The following is a 10747-nucleotide window of genomic DNA, read 5'->3' on the forward strand; positions in this document are numbered from 1 at the left end:
TAAACCTCGCCACACTGAAGAAAACGGCTATTTCTTCCCAGAATGAGTTTTCAAATGACGTTTCATGCTGCTTTGAAATGTGAAACTCTTCTCACACTGAGGACACTTGTAAGGTTTCTCTCCAGTGTGAATCCTCTTGTGAATCTGAAGGTATTCTTTAACCCTGAAACTCATTCCACACTGTTCACAGGTGAAAGGTTTCTCTCCAGTGTGAATTCTCAAGTGAACCTTGAGGCCATCTTCTCTTGAGCAACTCTTTCCACAGTGATGGCACATGAGAGGCTTTTCTCCGATGTGAATTTTAACATGATCCTGAAGGTGATTCGTGTCTGTGAAACTCCTTTCGCACTGATGACATTTAAAACTCTTCTCTCTTGAGTGAATCTTCATGTGATTATTAAGGTTTACACTATGTCTGAATCTCTTTCCACACTGACGGCATGTGAATGGATTCTCTCCAGTGTGACTTCTTATGTGAGTCTTAAGGTTTCCTTTATACGTGAAAGTCTTCCCACACATTTTGCAGGTGAAAGGCTTCTCTCCAGTGTGAATGATCATGTGGACATCAAGGTTTTGTTTCCGTGTAAAACTCTTTCCACACTGAGGGCATATTAACGGCTTCTTTTCAGAGTGAATCATCATGTGATTGTTAAGACCTTCATTTTGTGTGAAACTCTTCCCACACTGTTTGCAGATGTAAGGTTTCTCTCCAGAATGAATTCTCATGTGGTTATTAAGATTTGCACTATGTTTGAAACTCTTTCCACACTGATCACATACAAATGAATTCTCTCCAGTGTGACTTCTTAAGTGAGTCTTAAGGTTTACTTTATACGTGAAACTCTTCCCACACAGTTTGCAGGTGAAAGGTTTCTCTCCAGTGTGAATGATCATGTGGACATCAAGGGTCCTTTTCCGTGAGAAACTCTTCCCACACTGTTGGCAGGTGAAAGGTTTCTCTCCCGTGTGAATGATCATGTGGACATCAAGGGTCCTTTTCCGTGAGAAACTCTTCCCACACTGTTGGCAGGTGAAAGGTTTCTCTCCCGTGTGAATGATCATGTGGACATCAAGGGTCCTTTTCCGTGAGAAACTCTTCCCACACTGTTGGCAGGTGAAAGAGCTCTCTCCAGTATGAATTCTCATTTGTGAATTAAGGTTTTGTGTTTTTTCAGCTTTTTTTGGTGAGGAAGTCTTTTCAGTCTGCGAGTATCTAATTGATACGTCTTCAGTTTTGAAATCATGATGTTTCTCATTTTGATCTTTGTCTTTCGTTTCATGCAGTTCTTGACTCTCCTCTTTCAGCACCATCAGATCTGAGGTGAAATAAAAAAAATACAAGTTAACACCAGATAATTGGCATAAAGCAACAAACATCAAAACATTTAGACTAATGCAGTCAATCAATAAAATAATGTGAAAATAATTTCACATTGAATCTCCAAATTAATGTAAAATGACAACAATTGTGTGTATGTAACTTAAAATATGGTTTAAAATGTGTTTTTGTGTGTATTTAATGTGCATTTAAAAATGTGGTTTAATGGCATCTTTGTTAATGAACATTCATAGTGTGTTCATACAGTTCAACACCAGCCAAAGGATGCCGGGGAAAATTATGTGTTAAATATTTTAAATTTATTTTAAATATCAAAAAATCACACAATTCATTAATTTTAACAGCCCTAATTTAGACATGAAGAGCATAAAAACCAAACACATGTTTGATAGATTCTATACCTACTAAACTACTGATAGAGGTGTAACCTGTAATCTCAGAGCCTCGTCAATATTGTTAACTCTTTGCTTTCTTTAGGACGCTGTTTTACAGCCGCAATTTAAATTATTCCTTGACCTGCAAGACATTTTGCTACCAAGAACACATTTTATGAAAGCAATTCAACATGATCTTTGCGTCTTTTGTTTAGGCAAAGAGCACACATGCGATGTCCTCGAGGGGGGCAATCTGCGTTAACTGCGAGCGTTTTTCGATGAAAAAGCTCCACTCTCGTTTGTCTCTCTTTTCGAGGAAAGAGGGGCAGCCGTCTGCTCCCCACGGTTCAGGACCTGCTGCTGCTGAGGCACGGAGGAGAATGAGCTTGTGGATATTGCAGGCAGATCTGGCCGATGAGTTTAAAGAGGGGCTTTCCCTCTCACACTCGTCGGCTGTGGACGAGAGTGAGCCGCTGGAGGATGATGTTATTTCCCTAACATTGTCTGATCCGGGGGCCAGTGCTCTGCTGGGTTCGGCCCAGGAAGAGCAGGAGATGTCGGAAGAGGCTGAGCCCTCCCAATCCTCCTGCCCCGCATATGATGAGCTATTGGAGGTTAAAGATCGCACCACGGCGAGGCTTGACTTGCCGTGGAAGCGGGCCAAGAAAGTGAAGTTGCGAGGTCGACTTGTTGAGCGTCATCTTTCTGACAATAGCCCTCCAGCTCAGGTGAGCCTTCCCTTTCTTCCTGATCTCCATGCAGAGATCAAGAAGGAATGGAAGAGGCCGTTTTCCTCACACATTCATCGGTTCCAGCATATGAGTTATGCCAACATTGAGGGGATGCGCAAAAGCGGCTATGAGAAGATGCCCCCTGTAGAAGAGATGCTGGCTAGTTATCTCTCTATGGGTGAGACATCCTCTCTTAAGACTCCCTCCTTGCCATCTAAGCCCCTTCAGGATACATCTCGCTAAAATGGCAGGGTATACGCAACAGCAGGTCAGGCTGTCACTTCGTTGCACACGATGGCGGTGCTTCAGGCGTATCGGGCTGATCTACTGAAAGACCTGGATAAAGGTGAGGGCCTTTCTCTCGATGAGGTAGCGGAGTTGCGCCGCACCACAGATCTCACTCTCCGTGCTACTAAGAAGGCCGCCTTTGCTATGGGCAGGTCCATGGCGGCTATGGTGGTAACGGAGAGACATCTGTGGGTGAACCTGGCAGATATCAGGAAGAAAGAGAGGGGCTTTCTTCTCGATGCTCCAGTTTTGCCTTCCGAACTTTTCGGTACCTTCGTTGAGATGGTGGTTGAGAAGTTCAGGGATGCGAAGGCACGCTCAGCGGCCTTCAAATCCTTCATTCCACGAAGGTCCGGTCTGAGCCCGAACAACCCAGGGGTCCTAGCCTGTTTCAGTCTGAGGATCAGAGAAGGCTAGTGTTGCGGCTCGCGCTCCTCCCCCGCCTGCGGGTAGGGGTAAGAGGAATCACGGGTCAAAGGGAGGTAGGCAAGACCTAAGGGATGTGATCCAGACGAGGCGTCAGTGCTTTCGTCCGGATCAGAGTGATACTTGAGTATCTACTCATTTCCCTCGGGGGGGGTTAACATCTACCCTTATCTTTCCCTTCCTAATTCCCCTGTAACCACCATCTCTCCACCTGACCGAGGTTAGGTAGGAACTTCCTGCATTACAGTCTCCTATGGTGGACCTATAATGTTTAGGTTGGTTCTATGGCTTCATAGTGACCACCTTACTGATCGTCCGTACAAGAGACTTCTTCGGGTAGCTTCTTGAATGGGGCTCCTGCGCGGGAACCATGGTGGGGGAGTACGATCCATTTTTATAAAAATATATATTTAATACGCTGGTGGTTGTGTGTATTCCATCTGCGAGCTTTCTTTGCAGTGTTTTCCGGGACCTGTGTGTTTTTGTCCTTTTCTAGGGTAGCTCTTCGGTGAGCACCCCCTCTGCTGGATTCAGAAACCGGGTTCTCGACTTGTAGTGATTACCTCACTCATCGATGTTGTATCCAGTCGGTATGATAGCCCTGGTTCCGGCTTCATGCTTCCCAGCACGGCACTGCAAAATTTCCTGGACGTCCAGGCTGGGCTTATGCTTTCAGGCTGCCCTGTCTGGTACGCCGTATATAGGTCGCCCTGAGGGGCTTCCTGGTCAACCAGGATATCCCCTCTTGCTAAGGCATCGAGTGGGAAGTATAGGTGGCATTTGCAAGAACCTTCTTGTGAAATGCGGTCTCAGGCAGTGCTCCTGAGCTTGCCACTCCCATTAGGCTCAGTACTTCCGGGCATCTGTGAAGCAGATGCTTGGGAAGCTCTTTAATCCATGCTATGGTAAGTGCACACGCAAAGCTTTGTGCACTTTCTAAAATCCACATAGTGGTAAGTGTGCACGCCAAGACTCTGCACACTTTCTGAAATCCTGTATGGTAAGGGTTACGCGTTATTAGCCCCGTTCCCTTTCACTGAGTTGGCTTAGACCCCGGTACTCGCCTTGGGCTCCACTCAACCAGTGTATCTCTGTTGACACACTTTTGAAGCATCGCTCCCCTCACCATTGAGGGTTATTGTGAGCACGGTGCTTTCTTTCGAGCGATCGAGTTCTCTCCCTTTCTGAGGAGTTGGATTCCTTGCTCCGTGGGCTGTTCTCGTGGTAGTGTTTAGGAGTGCTCCTCTTTATCAAAGAGTTGCCTATGAGCACACCACTCCTTTCTGAATTCGGAGTTCTCCTCTCACGTAAGAGTTGAGTTTTCGGTTTTCCCAGAGCACCTGGAACCGGCAACATCAGGCGAAACTAGGCCCTTCCTCTGACTCCCTGGTGCGCTGAGTTTTTGGCTAAACTTGCAGTACGCCGGCCCTTCTATTTCTAATGAACATGCTGTAGGTCGAGCCCCCTCTCGACTGAGAGCTGGGTGTGTTGCTCCCTTAGCTAGGTAACTTACTGCTAGCCATTCCACCATTTTAGTATAGATCGAACTGATGGCTTTTCGAACATATTGTTCTGGTGATGTACCATTTCCATCTATGGGCTGCTCTTTCAGATTGCCAAGAGAGCCCCTTAGGACGGTATCTTTAAAATCCATGTTATGGTAAGTGTACACGTGAAGTCTTTGAACAGTTTCTAAAATCCACACTGTGGAAAGTTTGCGTTCTTTCTAAAATCCTGTATAGTGAGAGTTACGCACGGCAGCTTTGTGCTCTTTCTTGAGTTGGTTAAAGCCCCGGTTCCACCTTGGGCACCACTCCATCTATGTATCCTCTGGATACCTACTTTAATAGGGTGTTGCTACTAGGGGTCTGTTGAGACAGTTCCTTCAGCAAGCTCATGCAGAGCAAGCGGTAGCCCCTGTGTGAAAGGCCAAGACTTAGTATGATGCTAGGCTCTTAGTCGTATCCCCTTAAAGACATCTATTCCTGATTCCAAGCCTTGAGCTCCACCCCGGGCCCAGGAGTCTGGCCTTAACAGGTAAGTTTTTTGGGGTATGTAGCCTAGGCCTTTGGATGTAGGGGTCATATAATGTCATGGACAGCCGTCTAACGTCCTAGGGGTAACTCCCATGGCTATGGTAGAGTTGGTACTTAGTGTTCGCCGTAGGTTTCTGGCATGCACTCCCCTCAGCATGGTGACGTGGGTATACCGTTCCCAATAGCGACACCTAAAGGATGCAGTTCGAAGTTCCCTTGAAAGGGAACGTCTCGGGTTACGTATGTGTGGTTCCCGGAGTAGGGAACAAGACACTGCGTCCTCTAGGTTTCCTGCCATGCTTCGGACATAAGCTCCAGACGAAGAAGTGAATGACGTGTTCTCCCGGCGCCTATTTATACTATAGCCGCATCGGTAGTAACATCATGGGCTGTCGCAGGCCAACATGTTGTTGTATGCTTCACCCGGGTCACGACGAGGCATTCCCCATAGCGACCCCTAGAGGACGCAGTGTCTCGTTCCCTACTCGAGGAACCATGGTTACATATGTAACCTGAGACGTTAGTTATCAAGCATCTCAGTCATAATTTAAGTAAAGTGTAGGTCTAAATATGGAGTGTCCATCTTAGAGATGATTCACGACACTTTGCTGTGCCACAAACAGGATTTTGGATGATGACATAGGCATGAACCGATCACTAAATAGATTTCCTTATTTAAGAATGTTCTCGCATAAATTCACACTGAAAGGTGAAATACCTAAGAAGAGTTTACATTCAACACACATTTGACAATAAAGAATTTTCAAGAGATTGCATTATGGCAAGGAAACAAAACGTCACCACAACCTTCAATTTAGGGTTGTGCCGATAGACAATAGTATCGTGTACCGAGGATAGTCAGAGATATCACCTGTTGGAAAGGAAAAGGATGTGACGTGTGGCCAAGTATGGTGTCCCATACTCTGAATTTGTGCTCTACATTTCACCCGTCCAAGTGCGCGCACACACAGCAGTGAGTAGTGAAGACACACACACACCGTGAACACACACTCGGAGCAGTGGGCAGCCATTTTTGCGGCGGCACCTGGGGAGCAGTTGGGGGTTCGGTGCCTTGTTCAAGGGTCTCACCTCAGTCGTGGTTTTGAGGGTGGAGGAGAGCGCTGGTCATTCACTCCCCCCACCTACAATCCCTGCCGGACCTGCGACTCAAATCCGTGACCTTTGGATTTATAGCGTATCAGAGCGAATCAAAGATTCAATCAGATTGGCGTTGAAACAACCCAAAGAGCCAAATTTCACAAAGAGGCACAGGATAAGAAGACAACGTCATAAATCTGTCCATGATACCCTGGCACCAGGAGTCTGAAGCAAGTCCACTAACTAGCAGCTTTGAGCAACTTGCAGCATTAAAACAAAAGAATAATTATTGATAGTTCCAACCCAAGAAGGAGTTCGTCAAATTTGGGGCAAGTAACCAAGATTAATGGTCAAAGAGATGCACAGCACGACCATCACATGTAAATCCATGATAGAAATCATGAGGTAAAGACTAGGTACATTCTAGACCTTTTGACCCTCACAGAACACAGTCTCTGTGTTGTTTAGTGAATGTGAGGATGTCTTTTACACATATTTCAGTCAGGACCACTCTGTTTGAGTAAGATTATTGTAGAGGTCCTGAACTTATATTTGGCGGCAGGCTTCCCTCTGAAGGGTTCCGATTCTGAGCTATCCACAGGCAAACCTCACGGAGGTTTGAATTAGGGCTGGGCAATGTGTAAAAAAAAAAAATCTTATCGATAACTGCCTTTAACAATATCGCAATATCCAATAATATCGTATACCCAAGCCCCTCCACCACCCCCGCCGAGACAACATTGCCGACATGCACCATAAACACACACCATGTTCAGTGGAGTAGCCTAGCGCAAATCCACAGGTCCCTCCCCGCAAACCACAAGTCGGGGTTGGGATACATCGCAATATTGTAAATATTTATGTTTTAAACCATGTAGGTGAGCCAATGGACATCACACAAGCATTGTGCAAACCTATGCAGGTGAACGTCTTAATCTCAGTCAATTCACCAGAAAATGAAAGTAAGAACTGACGGAACTTTAGGCATACTAACATGAACTGTTAATGGAACATAAACATGGAAACTGCTCCTGAATAGAATAAATATTATACCTTAATGCAAATCCTTCCCAGCTAACACACGAAGTACCGGTTATGTGATTCATTGGTACTTTATTTTTATTTCATACGTTGCATGCTCATAGTTTCTTTTGTGATTTAGTGAAATGATATACAGCGCGCACCCCAGCATGGAGAGATTATCGCGGGCCCACAAGGAAAAATAATACATTTGAGAAGAAAAATAATAGAGCCCAATTTTCAGTTCATCATGGTGAAGTTGGACATTCTGGCCGTGATTGTTAAGAATGATAAATGCATGTTGATTTCACATAGCTTAAAATGTCTTGAATAAAATATGCCTTCTGTTTCTCTTTCTTTTTGGCATTATCGCCTTCCAGGATGGTAAGTTCGATTTTCTTGATTATAACAAACCGTTGTTTTTAAACTTTCTAGCTATGTATTTGATAGACTAGCCAATATATCATGTATGACTAAAATCAGGAATTAAAAACGAATTCTAAACAAAAACAGTAAGGTATTTTTTTCCCCTGGTACTATAGTTCGGAGGTCTCTTTTGGCCCGTTTATAACAAAATAAAAATGCCTGCTTCAGTTATTTAGAAGCAGGAGTAATTTAAATAACATTTTTGTATTAAAATTTTTATTTAGCCTATTTTTTTTTTTACTGATCAAAATACAACGCCATCAATATAACTGGGCTGCCAACACAGAAACTCCAAACGCGTGCATGTTGAGGGGCGAGCTGAGATATAGGCTAGCACTATAGGCTATATTTCATCATCCATTTGCAACAAAACTTTATAGTGCTGTGAAGGAATTTGCGTATAAAGGCCCGTTCACACCAAGCACGATAACTATAAAGTCAAGTCAAGTCAAGTCACCTTTATTTATATAGCGCTTTTAACAATACAGATTGTGACAAAGCAACTGAACAGCATTAATTAGGAAAATAGTGTCAATAATGCAAAATGACAATAGTAAACACTCATAAAGATAACGATATAGTTCTAAAAATCGTTCTCAATATTAAAGAATAGCATAGTTCACACCACAACTATAACGATAACGATACAGAGGAACGATATCGTTGTGATCACTTTCAAAACTATTTTTTTCCAGCTGATGAAAGATAAAACACTGACAGCCAATCAGAATCCACCCTGCTGTAACGAGCTCAAGAATTTAAAGCGGCAGACGAGCGTGCGCTTAGAATAAACAGACGATATCATTCGCTGGTGTGGATGCTAATATCGTTATCTTTATAGTTATTGTTCTTGGTGTGAACGAGGCTTTACTGTCATGTTTGTGGTTTTTCATCATTATACAGTCTGTTTAAATAAATATTCAGAAACCTGTGCAATGCTATTATTTATCTTTTTTTCTGTTTAAGTTTTATCAAACTGCAGATCAAAATAGAATAGGCCTATATGCTACCCTAAATAAGGATAAATGATGTGAAGGCATCTCCAAAATAATCCTACACACAGATGCACGTTGCCATTATAGTAGCCAGCACCGAACAACAGGCAAATAAAATATAGACTGAGGTTACAAAAGTGATTTAGTAAAGATCAGCGAGGGGTTTTATTTTTTTTGTTCTTTGATTAACATTTATGACTGGCGGCAGCGGCTGATGTCAATGCACGGATCCAATACACCCTTGTTTTCGTTCTCAACTCTTTACATTTTCTCAAGACATAACCGATTGTATTTATGGGATATTTTGAATTTATATTATTATATATACGTTTTACCCTACTAGAATTGATGCCGGAAAGTTATCATATTCATAAGTGTAACAAGTCATTTGCATGTGAAAGTAGAAACACATGCAAATTCAGATGAAACCTCTGGGCTGATTATAACGTGCACGTTTCCTCATGAAATGTGGGGTCCGACAATAGCCTCCATGATCTCATCGCTCGTGGCCAGCGCACTCTTAAGCAGTTATGGTGTGAAATATGTGTGAACTCTTTTATTTATGTTATCACTTGGCCATTTGGCTTATAGCAGTGTCCAGTGTTTCCAATACATTGAGTTATTTGTGGCGGCTCGACACAATATCAAAACCGACCGCCACAAATAGATTTTCCAAAAGGCTTATACTTCATTGAATAAACTGAGCACAGCACGTTTCAAAATTAAAATGCAGCGCGGGGGGTTTTATGTGAATGTATCTTTGATCTTTCCTGTAACGCCTGATAAACGCCTGTAAAGTAGAGTTTGTGAGCGCAGCGCTTATTAGATTACAGCCGTTACCGGGGAAACCGCTATATCTCCCGCTCCAACAGCGCCTCCTGCTGGCAGAGAATGAACTTGCATTTGCAAGTCTGTGGGAAACACTGGTGTCTGTCAGCAAACATAAACAAAAAGCATGCTTCAGAACTGTTTTGAGAAGGTGCTTAAGTTTTGAGCCATGAATTAGGCTACTACTATTACTATCTTGTAACCTGCAATAATTATTTACTTAAACTCTCTTTTGAAATGAAGAGGGAAAAAAGAAAAGAATATCGGCTTAACATATCAGCCATCGGCCATATATATATATATACAGTGGGGCAAATAAGTATTTGATACACTGCCGATTTTTCAAGTTTTCCCACTTACAAAGAATATCAGCAGTGTATCAAATACTTATTTGCCCCACTGTATATATATATATACACACATACATACACTGAAAAAATTCTGTATTCTGTAGAGCTGGACATTTTAATAAGGATCAAATGATCAGCTTTGAAAATAAAAACCAACCTGTTTGTTCCTCAGTATCTTCATGTTTGACTCTGAATGTTTCTTCAATCGTCACGTCTTCACTCTCCTCTTTAATAAACTCCATCTTTGTTTGTTCCTCAGCATCTTCAGGTTTCAGACTGAATATTTCTTCAATCCTTATGTCTTCACTCTCCTCTTTAATAAACGCCATCTTTATAATAGTGTCTCATGGAACTCAGTTGAGTTTATCTGTGCGTTTAAGATGAGAATAATTAACAGAAAGAAATATGAATGCAAACTAAACCTCTGGTTGTGTCTCAATCAGCTCCCTAGTTCAGTAGTCAGCACACTAGTTCAGTAGTCAGCGCACTAGTTCAGTAGTCAGCTCCCTAGTTCCGTAGTCAGCGCACTAGTTCAGTAGTCAGCGCACTAGTTCAGTAGTCAGCACACTAGTTCAGCAGTCAGCACACTAGTTCAGTAGTCAGCTCCCTAGTTCAGTAGTCAGTGCACTAGTTCAGTAGTCAGCTCCCTAGTTCAGTAGTCAGCGCACTAGTTCAGCAGTCAGCACACTAGTTCAGTAGTCAGCTCCCTAGTTCAGTAGTCAGCTCAGTAGTCAGCGCACTAGTTCAGTAGTCAGCACACTAGTTCAGAAGTCAGCTCCCTAGTTCAGTAGTCAGCACACTAGTTCAGTAGTCAGCTCCCTAGTTCAGTAGTCAGC

The 10747-nt window shown here is 43.2% G+C and overlaps 1 protein-coding gene across 2 annotated transcripts; it reads right to left on the bottom strand.

Annotated features, from left to right (window-relative positions):
• Positions 1-10364, bottom strand: LOC107571012 (gastrula zinc finger protein XlCGF26.1-like). Of its 2 annotated transcripts, XM_016257294.1 has the most exons (3): positions 10149-10364; positions 3818-3827; positions 1-1305 (listed from the first exon to the last, which is right to left on the bottom strand). In XM_016257294.1, the coding sequence occupies exons 1-3, from the start codon at positions 10238-10240 to the stop codon at positions 28-30; spliced, it is 1380 nt and encodes a 459-aa protein (XP_016112780.1). In that variant the 5' UTR covers positions 10241-10364; the 3' UTR covers positions 1-27. The 2 variants fall into 2 exon arrangements, with proteins under 2 accessions (XP_016112780.1, XP_016112783.1); XM_016257297.1 differs by lacking the exons at positions 3818-3827; positions 10149-10364 and adding an exon at positions 10069-10091 and having other exon boundaries at positions 1-1316.
• Positions 10365-10747: the final 383 nt, after the last annotated feature.

The sequence above is a fragment of the Sinocyclocheilus grahami genome, unplaced genomic scaffold (genome assembly GCF_001515645.1).
Source record: "Sinocyclocheilus grahami isolate Dianchi unplaced genomic scaffold, SAMN03320097.WGS_v1.1 scaffold1536.1, whole genome shotgun sequence".
NCBI classification, from domain to species: Eukaryota; Metazoa; Chordata; class Actinopteri; order Cypriniformes; family Cyprinidae; genus Sinocyclocheilus; species Sinocyclocheilus grahami.

Excerpts from the sequence above, each read along its gene's own strand:
- LOC107571012 (XM_016257294.1), bottom strand. The coding sequence starts at position 10,240 with ATGGCGTTTATTAAAGAGGAGAGTGAAGACATAAGGATTGAAGAAATA.